The 17865-nt window shown below is 42.4% G+C and overlaps 1 protein-coding gene across 1 annotated transcript in view; it reads left to right on the top strand.

Moving 5' to 3' along the window:
- Positions 1-16977, top strand: part of ptpn20 (protein tyrosine phosphatase non-receptor type 20) — a 28690-nt gene extending 11713 nt beyond the window's left edge. Inside the window, exons 25-47 of the mRNA XM_079363424.1 lie at positions 66-151; positions 840-1011; positions 1469-1680; positions 2327-2425; positions 2719-3254; positions 4050-4686; positions 5351-5521; positions 5631-5805; positions 6291-6501; positions 6592-6629; positions 6874-6960; positions 7795-7856; positions 8372-8533; positions 8606-8855; positions 9206-9312; positions 9430-9512; positions 9911-10047; positions 10150-10298; positions 11362-11452; positions 13143-13477; positions 13582-13797; positions 14719-14781; positions 14880-16977. Coding sequence (XP_079219550.1) covers positions 66-151; positions 840-1011; positions 1469-1680; positions 2327-2425; positions 2719-3254; positions 4050-4686; positions 5351-5521; positions 5631-5805; positions 6291-6501; positions 6592-6629; positions 6874-6960; positions 7795-7856; positions 8372-8533; positions 8606-8855; positions 9206-9312; positions 9430-9512; positions 9911-10047; positions 10150-10298; positions 11362-11452; positions 13143-13477; positions 13582-13797; positions 14719-14781; positions 14880-14990 — 4190 coding nt within the window. The 3' untranslated portion in view covers positions 14991-16977. The remainder of the gene's footprint in view (positions 1-65; positions 152-839; positions 1012-1468; positions 1681-2326; positions 2426-2718; positions 3255-4049; positions 4687-5350; positions 5522-5630; positions 5806-6290; positions 6502-6591; positions 6630-6873; positions 6961-7794; positions 7857-8371; positions 8534-8605; positions 8856-9205; positions 9313-9429; positions 9513-9910; positions 10048-10149; positions 10299-11361; positions 11453-13142; positions 13478-13581; positions 13798-14718; positions 14782-14879) is intronic.
- Positions 16978-17865: the final 888 nt, after the last annotated feature.

Genomic DNA, 17865 nt, shown 5'->3' with positions numbered 1-17865 from the left:
CACACTAAACGTTTATGTATTACTGTTGCTAATGATGATGAGATTTGTGTTTGTGCATATGACAGGTGACAGACTGCTGGAGGTTGACGGGTCCAACCTAAGGGGCGTGACTCACCAACAAGCTGTCGAGTGCCTGAAGAGGACTGGGGAGGTATAAACGCACACACACAAACACACGCATGCACATATGCAACTATGCACATGTAATAAACAATTATGACAACATCTTGTGATATGATTGCATAAAAAATAGTGCATTAAAGAAATTAATTTAAAAAAACAATAAAGAAAAGATAAGACTGATGTCGTCCAACGTGGCGATGTTTTGTTTCCTGCGTCCCGCTCTTATTTGCTGTCCTCATTGATTATTTCCTTCAGCCGTGTTTATAATCCTGCTCTTTTCTTTGTCCTATTTACCTCAAATGAAACCATTAAGTGGTAAAAGATTCAAAAACCCTCACTCAAGTTGTTTTGTATTTCACTATGCGACTGTAGTTGTCTAACTTGTAGAAGTCCTACAGCTTCTTTCAGTATCTTTTGGGTCGTCTTGATTTTGGCGACCCCTGTGGACAATGGAGGATATTTCATCCCTTTTTTTATTCTGTCCTGAACATGTGTGAGAAGTGTTACTGCCAAAAAAGACTTAGAACTACAATGTCTACTTATTTAATTTTAATCGTCACAAAACATTTAAATGATAAGCACCACTATTCATACATTGATTTAACATTTGTTGCCTGGGTTATATGACGCTCAGTAGCTGTTGAAAGTGTTCCTAATTGTCTGTAATGATTGAACATACTGTAAATAGAGGGTGCATGTGTATCTGTTCCCTGTAGGTGGTGAACCTGCTGTTGGAAAGGGAGCCAACCATAACGTTGGAGCCCAGACCTGAATCTCCCTGCCCCCCTTTGGCCCACTGTCCATCACACACACAGCCCCCCAGGACTGAAGTCTCCATGGAAACGACCTTGAGTGGACGAGCCAAGGACTACAGCTTTGTGACTGATGGTGAGAGGGGAGAGGAAGGGGCACAAACGCTCACAAAAGGGGAGAAAAAGACACACACACACATTTGCACACATGGCCCAGAGGTGACTGTGAGTCATCTGACAGCTACATTGTGGTTTCTGTCAGAGTCATCCAGAGCTGACGCTGCCTCCGTCCCCCGAGACTACATGCTCTGAAACCTTGAAGCTGCCTGTTCAGCTGAGTTAAAGGGACAGTTCCTTGTCTCTTATTTCCTCTACATTAAATGTACAAATACATAAAAAGGATTTCCTGCCTTTTAAAATTTTATTATTCGAGATGTTCTTGCAAAAAAGAGCCCAGCTCAAGGATATGTGATGAAGAGATTGGCGTACAATTTTTTAACAGTGATCCAAAATGCAGCCCACATTACTGATTAAAGGTTACACAACACACATTGATGCTCCAAGATTCCCCTCCTTCTCCTTTTTTTCCCTAGAAAACACACATGAAGTGGTGCTGAGGAAGAGTTTGTCCGGCCTCGGTTTCAGCTTTAACATCTCTTGGCTGCACTCGGGGCTAGACAGTGGCAGCGTGGTCCGCATCAAGCGTCTGTTCCCAGGACAGCCGGCGCTGGAGAGCGGCCTGCTACGAGAGGGAGACATCATCCTGTCGGTGAACAAAGAGCCTGTCAAGGACCTCTCTTACCAGGTACAGACTGATTTCTTTCTCTGTTTTTGTTGTTTCTCTTTCATGCATTATGTATGCATGTTAAACAGATGCAATAATCCTATATCACTGAAAAAAAATAAAGATAAATTAATTAAATTTAACCTTTAGCATTGTTGCCACTGAAAACACAAGCAGCCTGTTTTCATTTTTAAAGTCAACATTTATACGTTTTTTGCGTATAAGAGGCTCTGTTATGGCAGATTTTGTCTAAGAGCAAAATGGTGTTTAAAGGAGGTGCTGCACATATTGATAAAAACTGGAGAGTTCATACTTTCTTCATTAATGACTGCACAGTAGTTGTCTGTTGCTGAATACTTGAATGAATGGGCCGGCGAGCGAGTGAGCAGCTCCACTAGTGACCCTGTTCTTTCTTAAGATCTCGAGCACGTCATCCCATCACTAATCCTTTAATCTCAGACCACCAAAAATAGCGAGCTGGTTGTGTCCGAGCGTTTGATGTGTCATTTAATCTTTTGTGTTCTGCCAAGGAGTCACATGTGTGGTATTTACGCGCAAGCATTTTAGCATAGCAACAAAAAACAAAATGGGTTTGTGTCCAGCCACACTCTTTACTTTAATACCCGACTCTTCCTGCACCAACAGTTTTCTGTGTGTATTGTTCCAGAGAGTCTTGTTTCTGCTACGTGGCGCTCCATCTGAAGTTCATCTGTTGATCTGCAGACCAGGTCCCGGAGCATTTTATGTTGTCGATGACAACACACTGGTGAGTTAACACACATGCACAGTATGAAGACACATTAGAGGATTAGAGGTCCAGATACAGTACACCTGCGTTTTGTTGCCTGAAAATAAGAGTTCATGGATGTATGATAGTGAAAATATATCCATGCAGTTTTTACATTATATCCTTTATAAATAAACCTAAACACTGCTACTGCCCTCCTGATAGGTTGTGTGGCGTTTGCTGTGTTCATTACAGTACAAATAAAATGAAATAAAGATTGTGAGCATTGACCAAGAGGATCCAGACTTACCTGCCCCTGTCTGGTTCTGTAGAGTCCTGCAGCCTTTAGAGAGGTTCGGTCTCGGTCACTGGACATCAAACTTGGAGAGGATTACAGCCAGCTGCTTAAGTTTAGATATGATGTCAAAATCCAGAAGCCGGCCCCCACTCAGGAGGAAGATCTGACCAACACAGCAGAAAAGAGGCCAGAACCTCCTGCAGCTCCTGCAGCTCCTGCACTCCCAGACAACCAGGACGGCGTTGAAATCAAAGGCCAGAACGACCAGCCTCTCCCATCTCCTCCTCGCTCGCCCCCGTCACCGACATCTCCTACGTCGCCTCCATCGCCAGTCTCACCAGCCTCACCTGCTTCCCCAGCGTCACCGGCCTCGCCTGAACCTGGCTCTCCAACCGAGCCACGATCCCCGTCAGAGTCACAACCAACCGCTGGGAACCCGCCAGAGGAGGTGGAAGCAAAGCAGACGAGCAGAGGCAAAGGGGAGGAGAAGGAGGTTGCAACAACGACAAGCTCCATTGTGACGCCTATGGATGTGTGTCCTAAAACGACTTCCAACTATGTTTATTCCAGGTAATAAAAACTATGGCGTAACATCTTATCACTCATTATATTTCAGATATGATCACATCACATTAACATGTAAGATGTGCCTCTTCTCTCTTGTAAACTTATGCTATATATAAGATGGGGAGGAAGCCTCTGGTTTAAAAGGGATACAATGTTGACAGGCTTTAAACCTGCATTCTGTCTAATGGCCAGCAGGGGGGGAACTTTACTGGCTGCAAAACAGAAATCCATTTCAATGTAAACAGATGAAAAAATGCCCCAATGTCTCTGTTCATATTTTTGGATCTCATCGCAAATTTCAAGTCTCATTCTACTGATCCCCATTTTAAAAGTCCCATATAGTGTAGTGTTACAATGCTAAACATGGGCTATGGTTTCAGATCATGAGGTAAACGTATGTCGAAGGAATGCCAGGATTAATCTGATGCACTGCAGAGTGCGCTGAACGTCTTATTCGTTAGTTCTCCGGTACGAAACCAAGAATCTCGCAAGATGGCGTCAGTCCCTCATGTCAGCAGCTGAAACCTCTTACATAGAGACAGCAGCTGAATGAAGAAGGTGAAGTGAGTGTTTTTACCAAAGCATGTATACGATAATGTTTTTTAAGTACAGATCATGCAAAGCTACTCCATATGTTTCACAGACTGACAACATGAAAGGTGAAAATTAATATAACATAAGTACCGCCTCAAAAAAGGTAATGAGCCAATCAAAGTTCAGGATTTTGAGATATGCCTCATATGATCCTCCCCTGCTTGAGTGCACTATGGTCTCTAAGTACTGTTTGTTTGTCTGCAGTGGAGTCCGAGAGGAGGCAGATGGAAGTGTGACCTACTGTCTGATGGGAAATGGACTGACCATCATGGCTGATGAAGAGTACCTGACCATCAGCTCCACCTTGGAGCCTCCTCACAGCTTTCCCTCCAATCTCACTTCTCACACTCCCTCAACCAACCTCACAGCCCCCCACCCTCAAAACTCCATCGCCTCCTCCGGTTTCAGCTCTCAGAATCCAAACCTCAATCCTCACATCCCAACCACAAACGTCTCACCTCAGAACCTCTCGTCCGAGACCCTGAACACCTTCCCCCTCACCCACCCTTCTCAGCCCCTAACAACGCAGCCGCCCAAAGCCAAGCACCACCTGATTCAGCAGGGGCTTCTCCCCAGTCACTACAAAGCCATGTCAAAGAGCAGCAGGCCTCTTGTGCCTCCACCTCAGCCTCCTGCTCCGTCCCTGACCCCCATCACAGCGCAGGTCATGTCCTCTGTGCCTCCCTGTGCAAGTCCCCCTGCACCGACGCTACCTCCCCCAGTGCTGCCCCCCATTGGTCCGAGCCACACACTGCTGAGGGAAGAACCAGAGAAAAGAGAGAGGACGTACAAGGATGATTATGCAGATTTGGATGAAGAGGAGGAAGAGAGTAGAAGAAAGGCAAGTTTGTCAAGTTTTGTGTTTTTGGCTAACTTTACCGCAGCCAGAAAATGTGTTTTCACCTCAATATCTCATAAACAAGATATTATTGATTTAAACTGAGTATTTGGCTTGTAACAACTTATGAGGAGCCAAGGAGATGCTGTAGATTAAAAATTAATGAACAGTGTCTGTTTAGATGTTGGAGTAATGAATTTAAAGCATTTACCCTTTTAGCTGTAGCATTTAATTGAGTAAACTTCATAGTCAATATAAACAAACAAAGGTATTATTTTTCTAAATTCTTATTAAATATTGAAGGCATAAATCCAGTTTACCAGCCCTTAACTGTCTCCTGTATTTGCATTCGCTCTACTGCTTTATAACATATGTTTAACCTTTCATTCATATCAAATAAAAAATGAGTTATTCTACCGAGCAGAACCAACAGCTGCATTAGGCCATGCTCGTGTTTTTCCCTCTGCCTTTCTCTGCTTGAAACAATGACAGCAGATGTCAAGGTTTGGTGCTTAGAAATCTGTAACACAAAGTAAATGAACACTTTTCTTATTCACTAAGTTCACCAGAATCAACAAGGTGTTAGGCTTCTTGTTTAAGTCGTTGACATGATTCCTTGAGCTGTTAAATAATTGAAATGTTTAAATCATTTGTCTTCCCCTGTTAGGGTTTGGTCAAAGAGTTTGAGTTGACAGTCGTTCTGAGCAAATCCAGAAGTGGAAGCTTTGGGTTCACCATCACCCGAAGCAAGCTGGACAACTGCTACTACATCCAGGAAATACTGGACAACCCCGCCAAGTCAGACGGGCGTCTCAGAGCTGGAGACAGACTGGTCACAGTACGCACAAACACACACATCTTCATTACCCAACACTATTTAGCTAGAAGTGTTTGCATTGAGTAAGTCGTGGTCAAGGTGACAGTGAGGATGTTTTATTGTTTTCCAGGTAAATGGGCATAATGTCACCAGTGTTGCGGACGATGTTGCCATGACGATTCTCAGGTCGTCTCCAAGAAAACTGAGCATGACCCTGGGGAGGGCTGTTACCAACCTGGTGGCCCCGCCTCCCTGTGACAGCCTGCCAGATGTTGTTCTCTACAAGACACCTTCAGGACAGCTTGGTGGGGATCTGACATTTTACTTTTTACTCATTTCAAAGAAACTGGAGACCCAACCGAACAAAGCCCAGCCATTACAGATTATTCCTTTTAATGAATCTATATGTTTAATAACTGTAAGGTCATTTTATTCAGAGAAAAGGTCAAATAAAAGGCTAATATCTACTTTTACTCCCACCATTAGGAATATGTGTGGACAATGAAGGACAGACATGTTTAGCATTGACCTCAGTTGTATATTTTCAGCTGAACTTCACTGATGAATCGTGCAATTTTTGTTGCGGTTTAGTGAGGATGTCAATGACACTTCACAGCCGCAACATTTTGTTGAGGGTTTCTTTTAGTTACAAAGGTCGAGATTCCCAGAATTTGTATGTGCTTATTGAGACTCTTAAACGTGACATCATAAGTACATTTATATTATGTCATGCCAAATGTTTACAGGCTTTAAAGCACATCACCAGCAATGAGCGACTGTTTGTGTGTAGGTATTAAGCTGACAGGAGGTATTGGCAGCAAATGGCAGGGCATCTACTGTCTGGAGGTGGTGCCAGGCTCCCCTGCCAGCGAGGAGGGCAGCGTCCAACCCAATGACAAGATCCTCTACATCAGTGGCAGGTGCACACTGGGAATGACCCTGGAGGATGCAGTCAAAGCCTGTGAGATCGCCCCGCGAAAAGTGAAACTCAAAATCATCAGGTTTGTGTCCTCACACTGGAGAAACATGTGCTGTGTATGTGTTTGTTCTTTGTGTGTCTGAAGGATTCTTCTTATGTTTATCTGCAACAGAGAAGAAACTCCAGTGACCCCAAAGGCTAAGTGGAACGGTAAGTGCTTCTGAAGGGTGAATGGGATGGTTTCACCTGTTTGAGTTGACCCAAGGATGCATCAACAGGAAGGTTTTGTTGTTTTATGCACTGACCGACTGCCTAGAAACCAGACGCTTGTGCTCCACTGAAGAATGAGCACTTAGGATCAATCATTACCAGAATACTTCATCTGTATGCAACTTGAATATATATATATATTTTTTTTTTTTGTGTTACATTTCTAAGCTCTTTTCTTTTGTAGGTCTGTTTGACTGGAAGAAGGACAGGAAATTCTTTGCCCGTTTTGAAGAGCCGGTCTCTCCAGAGGTAGTCTCTCCTACTGAAGATGGTGAGAGTCTTTTTCATTCAGTTTAAAGGTTTTGTTTTGTTATAGAATCTTAGGGACATTGTACCCATGGACAAAATATTAAATGGTATCCAAATTTCAAAAAAGAAGCAACACACTGAGCGGTTACTTCGGTCTATGTCCTCACGTTTTCCATCAGCGCAATAACGGGTTCCCTTTTCACTCTCTCGCTTGTTGCTGCTTTGTCTGCGTGAAGCCGGAGCTCGGTGCTGAAAGATAGTTCTCTTTGCAGCTGTGTGTGTGTGTGTGTGTGTGTGTGTGTGTGTGTGTGTGTGATTTGAATGCTGACGGACAGATACTGGGCTCTCACAGCAGGATTAATAATTAGCAAGCCTCAGGCCCTCCACTGGTGTATAGGACTGCGAGGCTGTATCTGTCACACAAACACACACACACTACCTCACACAGTGGCATACAGACAGTGGTCCAGCAGGCAGGTAGCACAGTTGCTTGGTGACGGTGCGTGCAGCAAACAGGGACAGTGTCGAGGGTCAGTCTGAAAAGAGCAGACTTGTTCACCTGTCATAGAAGAGACGCACCCATCAACACTTCTCTTATAAAATGGCCGAAGAGGTGGGAGGTTGGTGTGTGTTGTTTCTTTCTCTGTGTCTACAGTGAAACGTTCGTTGGCTGAAAGGATGCATGGATGTCAGATTTTGCCAAAGGGAAGTTTTGGACCAAACTCCAGAAGTTTCTATATAAAAGCGTTCACAAGGCTGACAGATTTTTTAGTTATTTAGTTGGTGCATAATCTGAGATACTATAAATACTGTTAGCTGCTGATCATTGGTAACTCTTCCTGCTCTTGTCTTTCAGCTGAAGCTTTGTGTAGGACTGCGGGTAATTTCAGATGTCTCCCTTTCACCCAAGATAAAGATGTAAGTTTTTCAAATGCTATTTTTCTCTTTCATCTTCATTTTCACATCCACTTCTGTTCATTATTTTTGTGCTCTTGCACATCTTTCAAATTGTTTTATGTAACACACACTGTAACATGAGTCTACTGTGTGTCAATCTGCGAATGTATTCTCCGCGCGAGGGGGGGTATGGGGGGGGGGTCTGAACAATATGAGGGAATTTCTTGTATGAAAAAAAAATGTTCCTTCAAAAGCAAAAGGAATCAAATTTCCTGAAAGTGAAAATCATGAATCTGAATATTTTTGTTGCCAAGTACATTTACATACACAAGGAATTTGTCTTTGTGTATTGGCGCTACAAAAATAACAGTTAGCATGCGAGGTAAGACTAAATGAACAAATACTAAAATATAAGAAGCAAACGTTCCAATATAAAAAATAATTAAAAAAACAAGTAGTGTACAAAGGGTGCATGAAAGAAAATACATAATCCAAATTCTTTTTCTTTCGCCTACTCTTTCATCGGGTTTATTTAGAGCTGCATCATGCAAGTGGACTTCACTAAACCAGAGGGAGGAGGCCTTGGCTTCGCTTTGGTTGGGGGGACTAATGGCAGCATGCTCAGAGTGAAGGAGATCTGCTCTGGTGGAGTCGCTGAGCAGGACGGTCGGCTGAGAGTTGGAGATATCCTTTTAGAGGTACGATACATCTCTATGTTTAATTATCCCTGTAGTGGAAAGAAAAGCCTCATTGTCACTGTGTATTTTCAGGTGAACGGTGTGATCGTGTCCGGGCTGAGCCACAGTAAAGTGGTGGACATCCTGCGTAGAGCTGAGGGCTCTGTTCAGCTCACCATCTGCAGAGACATCCTGCCCCTGACCTACTCTGAGTCACCTCCACCGCCCAACATGTCCGCTCAGACTGAAGCTATTTTAGCCGAGCAGCCAGCTCCAGTGTCCAGCCCTGATACCTGCTCCTCTCCTGACGTTGTGCTGAATAAGCCAGTCGAGCGCCCTCCAGGTAGAATATCTGACATCTGTCTATTTCAGTTGAAGTACTAAAACAGAAACGTACTTTTGAAGGATCAGGAAAATTAGGGTTTTAGACTTTTCACAGAGACTTGCTAGCCACGTTTGTAGCTTTACTTCAACATACTATGAGGACTCTTGACCAGCTGATAATCTATATTTAAAAGTAATGACTCTAAAAGAACTATAAGAGCAAACAAGGCCATCAGACAGAACATTGAATATTTCTACAATGTTATTGCCAGGGTTGGTAAAAAAAACTTTCATCATTTTTAAAGAAGCATTCCCTCAGTGTTTTCTCTGCAACACTAACTTAATGGTTTCCTTGTATCATCGTTTCAGAGGCAACATCAGATCCATTGCTCGCTGAAGCTGGGGTGGTTCTCACCTCAGCCCCGCCTCCACCTCGCCGGCTGACTATAGTTACAGACGAGGTCTCAATCAAACAGGTAACATCCACTCTAAAAGCATGGACTTTATTTATTTACCTAACACCCCTCCTCGACTCTGTACTAATATTGAACACCTTACTCCCTCCTGTCTGCTGCCTCCTCTGGCTGGAACAGGAGAGCTGTGAAAGCACCCCTGCTCATCAAGCTTGCTGCCCGTCCCTCAATGTCACTGACATGTTGCATGGAGCTTCTGACAGGTAGAAACTTCCTCCTCTCGTGTTGCCTTTTACGTATTCCGTCTCCTGTCCAACCTTAGTCCTCCTCCTCCTCTTCCTCCTGCTTCCTCTGTTTTTTGCTCTATTGGTGTTCCATTCCTAACCACAGGGAGGCAGTAGAGAGCAATAAATAACTAAACGCTGCAATGTTGCATAGGGCTGAGGACCTCAATGAGACAGCTAGGAAGCCTATAGTATAATGACCTGTAGCCTCAAAGCATTAGGTATGGCAGAAGTATACAGACATTTTAGCTTCTTGTCTATACTGTATTTTAGGTGGAAAAGTCGCAGGGAAAGGAAGCTCAGCCTTGCATGATTTCATCCCCTCCTACCGAAGAGTAAAATGGTCTGGTCTCACCCCTGCCCCCTGACTCCCCCAGGAAACAAATAGTGACCAAACTTTTGGACCAGTCCTGCAAAGACATCCGGAAAACTCAGTCAGATGGCTGGAGCAGCGAAGAAGAAGATGATGATGTGTTTGAAGCCACAAGTCTCGAAACAACCTCGCCACAAACAGGTGTCCGCTCTTTTTCCTCTTATGTTGACGAGCCAGACTTTTATTTGTGCTGTTGTAAAAGCATCACTTGTCCCTCTCTCTTTTCCGCTTCTGTTTCTTCAGGCCCACCCATAGTTTCAGAGGAGGAACTGGAAAGTTTAGCCGTAATTAGTCCCTCTAAGACCAGCCAGTACTCAGGCTCCAGGGTTAAAGCTCTCATCAAGATTCTGCAGCATCAACTGGACCAGCAGGAACTGGTCAAAGAATTCATGGTGTGTATCAGTGTCATTACGTTTTGTAAAATTCACAGGACATGATGTGATAATAAACCAGTCCCCCCCATTGATCCTGATTAACTGCACGGCTTTGATTCAGTCACAAAGCGGCAAGTTTGATGCAGAAGGAAATCACAGGTGTGCTGATATTCAATACAACAGATTTTTATTTGTTTATTATTAACTTTCACTCAGCTCCAGAAACAAAACACACTCTCCCCCTTGACTGGACCGTTGCTCTGACAGTGATGTAACATCAGTGATTCATCATTCAGTGCACCTGAGGCACTGACAGAAATCACAAACTCGTTCTCCACTCCTTATCTTGAAAGTTCTGTGTATCTTTCTTTTTTTAGATTGCATTTTTGTTTTTTATGTCTTTATTAATAATAATAATAATCAGATTACATTCACTTTAATGAGTGACAAACCACAATCAATAAACAAAACAAATTAGAGATACAGGACAGTGGACGGAGATCATAAACATAGAGAGAGAGAGATTGTTGAAGCAGTTACACTATGTTCAGGTCTGAACCAATCACTACGTCACCGACGCCTCTTAGTGGAATGAATTTCAGGTAAAAAATGTTATAGAGAATATTTTCATAAAATAATTACATTTAATAGGTAGTATATTCAATTTATAAACCATATTTTTATGCCACAATTAATTTTGTTAAAGACGTCCGTCTGCTGATTTCCTTTGCACCACAATGCATGATTGTTTATATTACTCGGTAAATGATTTTTAACAATGCTTTGTGGGAAACAATGAGTCCATTCTCTGGAGTATTATTATCTCACTCATAAGTCACACAGCTGTGGAAAATGGTGAATGCTCAATATAAGGAAGTTTATAGAGTAGTTTGTGGTTTTAGGCTTTAGCAGTACTCTATATATCAGAGCTCTGTTAATCCTTTTTTTCCAATCAAATTACACACGCAAATAAGCACATAAACATACTTCATATAAACGTTGCAGTTTTGCAGTGTTGTTTTTGTGGACAGACGTACAGTAGATCCAGCTGCAGTGTTTTTTCTGCTCTTGTTGCTTTCAGGCTCTGGAGCATCTGAAGCCTTCTGACAACTGTGTGGTGGGAAAAGCCCCGGAGAACAGAGACAAGAACCGCTACAGAGACATCCTGCCCTGTAAGTCTCTCCCAGGACTTCTGTTCGCTTCACTTCCTTCAGGGAGAACGAGAACTTTTACTTTCTCCATTTGTCCAAACTCCTGCGTACATTTTATATTCCCCCTATTAGACATGTTTTATTGGTGAGCTGAAGCCTGTAAAAGCTGGACTCTCACAGACCTGACATTTATAGGACTGCTTGTTTGTTAGCACTTTTCTTCGCCTCTCACTTTAAGCTGACTTTGAGATCTTTTCTGAGGCGGTCGAGATATTTGTTTACAACACTTTAATCATGTCTGCACAACAAATCATCCCCTACATTAGTATTGATGATTCACTGGTAATGCCACACTGGTAATTTTCTTGGAGTCATCCCAGTGTGTAATTATCAAGATGTCAATTTGTTTCCAACCTTGTAATTATCTAGGATTTATATATTTTTAATAAATAAAGGGGCTTCAGGAGAAAATTACAAGCTGTATAATTGGTTTGGATTTCAGGGGGTAAATACAGAGTCAGTGTGCGTGTTCATGCTCTCAGTTTTGGATAACACTAATGATACTGAAGATTGCACAGCATGTAGTTCGTGTAAACACACACATATACAGTACATGCTAACTTAAGGCTATCAATCAATGAACAGTGCCACTGAGGTGAAACACACAGTACATTTTGATTGTATTAAGTCTTAGAATCATTCTTATGGATGGGATTGATCTGATTGACCTCAGCTCCACGTCTTTGCCCAAAGCCAGGATGACCAAAAGTCAACTTGAGAAAGCATTTCCAATATGGCAACCGCCATTTTTGGGCTTCAAAAATCGACTTTAGTAACCATCATCAGTGACATCACTGAGACATTTTCCATTTGATTGACTCACATTTGGAGCCAGCCTCTCGCGGCCCCTCCATAGAGAAACTACAGTTTTGGCCCTTTTCTATTTGCATCATTTCTCAGCCTTACTGGCTGCTGACTTGTATGCACCACTTTATTGATTGAATGCTTCTGATGTGGTTAACCCTGATGATATTGAAGGGAGTAACACCTGATCATAATTTTAACCTGTCTTGGAAACACACACATTTCACAAGACACAGTGTGTGTACTTCTTCAGTCCTGAGGGTGGCTTGAGAGTGTTAAAAGATCCTAAATGGAAAATCACTGCACCTCACCAAGCGTCCGCGTCATGTTTAGCCTGTTGCACATTTTGTTTGTGCATTAAGTCTAGAAAAAGGGGCATGTTATGTGCTGCTCCGATCCTTTGCTTTAAGCCTTTAACTATTTTATTTAGAAAGTCTGATTTCCAGTCTGTGGCTTTTTGACCTCACAAGCGGGAGGTGTAGGACTAACCCAGAAAACATTCCTTACTTTCCTCCATCTATCACCTCTCTCATCACCAACAAACTTCCTCACAGCGAGGGTTTGTTGAGCCCGACTCCAGACTCTGGAGCTGTTTACTTGGCTTTATTTACTGTACGCTGCGATTGCGTGCCATTTGAAAAACAACAAGGCATCCAGTGTTTGTTGTTTATGATCAAGAATTGATTGAGCTTATCAATCATCAAGAAACACACTGGAAATGTCCATCGTTCTGTTAGAGGCAGAATGAGTTTGGGTTTTTTTTGTTTGTTAAACTCATCCAGTGACTCAAATTTACTCACACATGCAGAGTTCAGGGTGATTTTCTTCGAACTCTTTCCCCCCATAGATGACAAAACTCGTGTTGCCATTGGAGAAAACCAGGACTATATAAACGCCAGCTTCATCCGGATGCAAGTTGGCGATGAAGAGTTCTCCTACATCTCCTGCCAGGGCCCTCTGCCCTCCACGGTGCCGGCCTTCTGGCAGATGATCTGGGAAAACAAATCTGACGTCATTGCCATGATGACCCAGGAAGTAGAGCGGGGAAGGATTAAATGTCACAAGTACTGGCCACAGAGGCTCGGCGTGCCTCTGGATACGGGCCGGTACCAAATTCACCTGGAGAACCAGCAGCACCTGGAGTACTTCCACATCAAGGTCATTCGCATGGTGGAGACAGAGGTAAGAGATGTGTGACGAGAACCTTCCTGCATCCTTTATGTTTATTGGGATCACTTTTAACTCCATGGATGATTGTAACTTCTGGATTAAAACTATTATTCCAGTCCAGCGCCACCCATTTTGTCCGTCACCTGAAGTTCACACACTGGCCTGACCACGGCGTGCCACACAGCTCGGAGCATCTGGTTCGCTTCATCCGCTACTTGAGAGCGGTGCATCACAAAGGACCGGCCACCGTGCACTGCAGCGCCGGCATCGGACGCACAGGAGTTGTTATCTGCACTGATGTTCTTCTCAGCCTCATTGAGAACGACTTGCCTGTGAGTTAAAGAGATTTTTAACATCTGTTCCTTTGTGTATAGGTGTAATATCTCAGCAATGAGCCTTTCTGTATTCTTTTTCAAAAACAAAGTGCCTGCATGTTTGAATTTATATGAGGACAAATCAGCAGATCTGGTTTGAGAAATGCAATTACTGCAAGAATGTGAAAATAGAGTGAGTAAAGTGAATGTGCTAAAAACCAAATGGAAGAAAAGATGAATGCATTCAGCTGTTTATAGGAGCTCTAAAAGTTGTACTCGGATGGATTGCTAACACATTTTATGCAGATATTCTTGTTCTACAGGAGATGATTTACCCTCTGACTGTTTCTGCAGAAAGAGTTTTTAAGACATTGACTTACCTGTCAGGATGAATTTCAATAACTTGACCTTGTTTACAATTTATGACCAAATACATGAAAAGACAAAGTCACTCCTGTCAGCCTCAGCTACGTTTTTATGTAAAGTACTTGTCGAGAAGTGGTCATTAACTTATTAGCTTTCTGGACCCGGTTGTTTAAAAGATTTATTAGATAAGAATGATCCAACATTTTTGTCAATCAAGGATCAAGTTATCGAGCTTGCGTAATCCTGGTTTTCAAAGAAAAACTGGACAGGATAAACCTGATCCAGATAGGATTTGATAAGGTTTGCCAAATCTGCTTTAAAGATGACGTCACACGACATAACACTAATATTATTACAGCTGTTCCAATAACATGATTCATTTTCCGTATTGTTGCAATCCTGTTGGATTACATTGATCAACCAGGCCCTGGGTACCAGTTGGCTCTCGTTAGCATTAAGGAGCTTAATGGCTGTCAAATCTTAGTTTCATTTTTTATTATGGATATAATGAATGAATTATAGCTCACACACATCCTATAGCTGTGTCTAACAACCTTCTGTCTCCTTCTTTAGATTGATGTGACTGAAATCGTAAAAGAGATGAGGCTTCAGCGTCATGGGATGATTCAAACCAAGGTCAGTGCCAACACAAGGGTGAAGTGTTCAAAGTTCAAGCTTTATAAAAAGAGACACTTCTGAAAAGCCATGCACGCCCTTTGTCCCTCTCGTTGCAGGAACAGTATCTCTTCTGCTACAAAGTCTGGTTGGAAGTTTTACAGGGCATTTTACAGCTTCACGGCAACCATTGGCAACCGGAAAGTCCCAGCGACCACAAAATCGTCTGAATGTTTCCACCTCCACTTCAGCGAGCCGTGAAGCACTGACTGACTTTAAGAAACCATGTGCAGACTATCACAGCACAGACCGCAGATCTCTTTTACTTTGGCTGTAGTTTAATTAGCTTTTATGAAACCTGTACCTCCTCTCCGTTTTTGATACTTTGTGTTGAGCTAACCCTAAACCTTTTGTTATTGACTTCTTTTTTTTTTTTTTTTCTGTACGTGCTCTCGGTGCTGTGATGATGTCTGTTTAATTTAGATCACTGAGGTTGTTTTGCCTTTTCAGGCTTAGTGATTTGCCTTCTGTCGCTAGCAATTTTTTTTTTTTTTTTGAATGTGTGTCACTTTTTGTTTCTCTTTTACTTTCTCCCCATGTCTTTTTTTTTTTTTTTTTGGCAAGTTGCATTTTTTTTTATTTTTTTTTTATTCAAACTGCATGGAATTCAAATATCTGGTAATATTCACATCTTTTATCTGGCAGTCATTTCCATAAATGTCCTCAAAATGCACAAGTGTACAGTAAGCTCATCACACCAGAAGGAGAATCTGTTTGTAACCTTGATGAGAAGTGTTTGATTAAGCATTATCATTTCATTAAGTGCATTTGTACCCTGGAGAAGAGGGCATTAGCAAAAGAACATTATTGATTTTTCAGTTTATCATCTAAGGGAATGAAAAGAATCAAGTGCCTTGGAATGACTCACACCGTTTGCTCTGCATCGACCCCGAGCCACTTGTCACAGGCGGTCGGGGACGAGGAGCTAGATGCTGATTTGATAGCTTGTTTGTTGTTTGAGGTGAATGGGAGGAGCATCAGGAGGAGGAGGATTACATCTCATCTTTAAGTTAGTTACACTGTAACCAAGGAACAATGTGAAGTTTGCACACCGCCTGGCAATCTTTTTTTTTTCTTGGTTTGTAGGCTAATTTTCTACAACTCACAATGAACACACAATCACAACTTGCACACGCTAATACAGATAAAGAATGATTTAACATAACAAACGTTTGGATGAATTCATAAATTTTCAATTCACTCTTTTGCAAAAAAAAAAAATTGATCAGATGTTAACACTGAATACTATTTTCTAAAAATGTACAAAAAGTGATTTAAATGTCATTTAAATAATTAGTTTTAGGTGTCATTTGTTATATGAAAGCATCCTTTATCTGTATTCCACAGCTATTTTAATACAAACTCAGCCAAAAATGCAAAAAATATGACAAGGTTTACAAACTGTCCATTTTGCCACTTCAGATTTACAAAGCAACAGAGCTGCATCTCAAAGTCACAGATGATTTATAGCTGCTGGTTTTAACCTCAACCTTTGGATGTAGCTGTTTGTGAGCTTTGTTCTTTTAGCTGCTATCACACGCACGCACACACACACACATACAGACACACACACAGACCAGCTCTCATATTGCATGCAGACTCTTAAAGTACAGACGTCTGAGCCTGGAGTTTGACTGAATGACTTGAACATGATGAAAAATGTGGAATGTAACAAAGCAATACCCTTCGATGGGGAGGGGGAGATGAGAACGTCAACCTCTTACCCACTAACATCTTCAAAACAGTTTGGAGCATGTTGGTAAGACATATGCAGTACTTTACCTTTGCCATGTGGATGGCGGTGCAGAGCTGTCTGCCTCTGTATCCTTTCATTCGGAGCTGCTTGGTTGGTTTCCAGCGACGGGTTATGTGCAAGTTCATGTTCTCCTTGAGACCCTGTTGATATGTTTTCTCCCTCAGAACTTGAAAAAAAAAATTATTATTGAAAGAACAAACTAGCACATTTTGCATTCATCTGTGAAAAGGCATATTGTACAGTCAAGCAAGTGCTTATGCAACAAAAACGGCATTGTGAAATGTAATAATCCCTTAATTGCACAACTGCTTATTTATGCTAAATTAATGTACAAGCCACTATGTAACCAATAACTGAGAACAATATAATACCTCTCTCTTTAATTAAAAACTCTTCTGAAACTTGTTTGTGTGTTTTTCAGCATGTTCACCCCCCCCCCCCCCCCCCCCCCACACACACACACACACACACACACACACACACACACACCACTCTGAGCGCAACATAACTCAAGTTGAACAACGGAACAAGAGCGGCAGAGAGGGTTTTCCCTGACGGCACACACAGAACAGTGAGCCCTAAATCTAATTCCACTGAGCCCCCTCTCCACTTTTACTGCAGGGTATACTCCCTCTCGGGTTTTACTGCAGGGTAAATAAGCTGGTCTCACAGGGGTCTTTGTGACAGCATGGAAACCCCTGGAAGCACACTGCATGCCCCACACACACATAAACCCTACGCAGGGGAACGCCATGGAGCAGATTTACTCCCTCACTTTCTCTCTACTACCCTGTGTACTCCCACTGCCCTGTTACACACCTGATCTCACCCGCCCTCCTCTCTCCTTTTCCTCCTTAACTCAGACCTTGTTATTGCTGTAAGTTATGGCAGGAACGACAGCAACTCAGTGATTCAAGGCCCATTTATATTTATGGTTGTATAATTTTATACAGTTGTACTTTGAATTTTTAACCACAAGACCCTAAGGAAATAGTGGCCTGATTCACTGATGCAACTATGATAGTGAAAAGTCTGGAGGTTGAAAATCTATTTCACCCCAAAAATGAGCCAATATTGGCTGAATTAGAAGAATACAACGAGCATATTTAAAGGCACAATGTGCCACATTTTGAATATTAATTGCCTCCCTGTGAATTTGTTGTTCTTAGCTCTGTGTTTACTTGTACTGGACGGCACTTCCTTCAACTTGGTTATGAGACTCCGCCCTCTCTAACCATTAGCCCTGCCACTAGTGGGCTATAGAAATGACCACGCCCTCTCAGGGAAGC

The sequence above is a fragment of the Symphodus melops genome (genome assembly GCF_947650265.1).
Source record: "Symphodus melops genome assembly, chromosome: 15".
In the NCBI taxonomy this organism is placed as follows: Eukaryota; Metazoa; Chordata; class Actinopteri; order Labriformes; family Labridae; genus Symphodus; species Symphodus melops.
The sequence above is the reverse complement of the archived record's forward strand: the minus strand, read 5'-3'. Positions and strand labels throughout refer to the sequence as shown.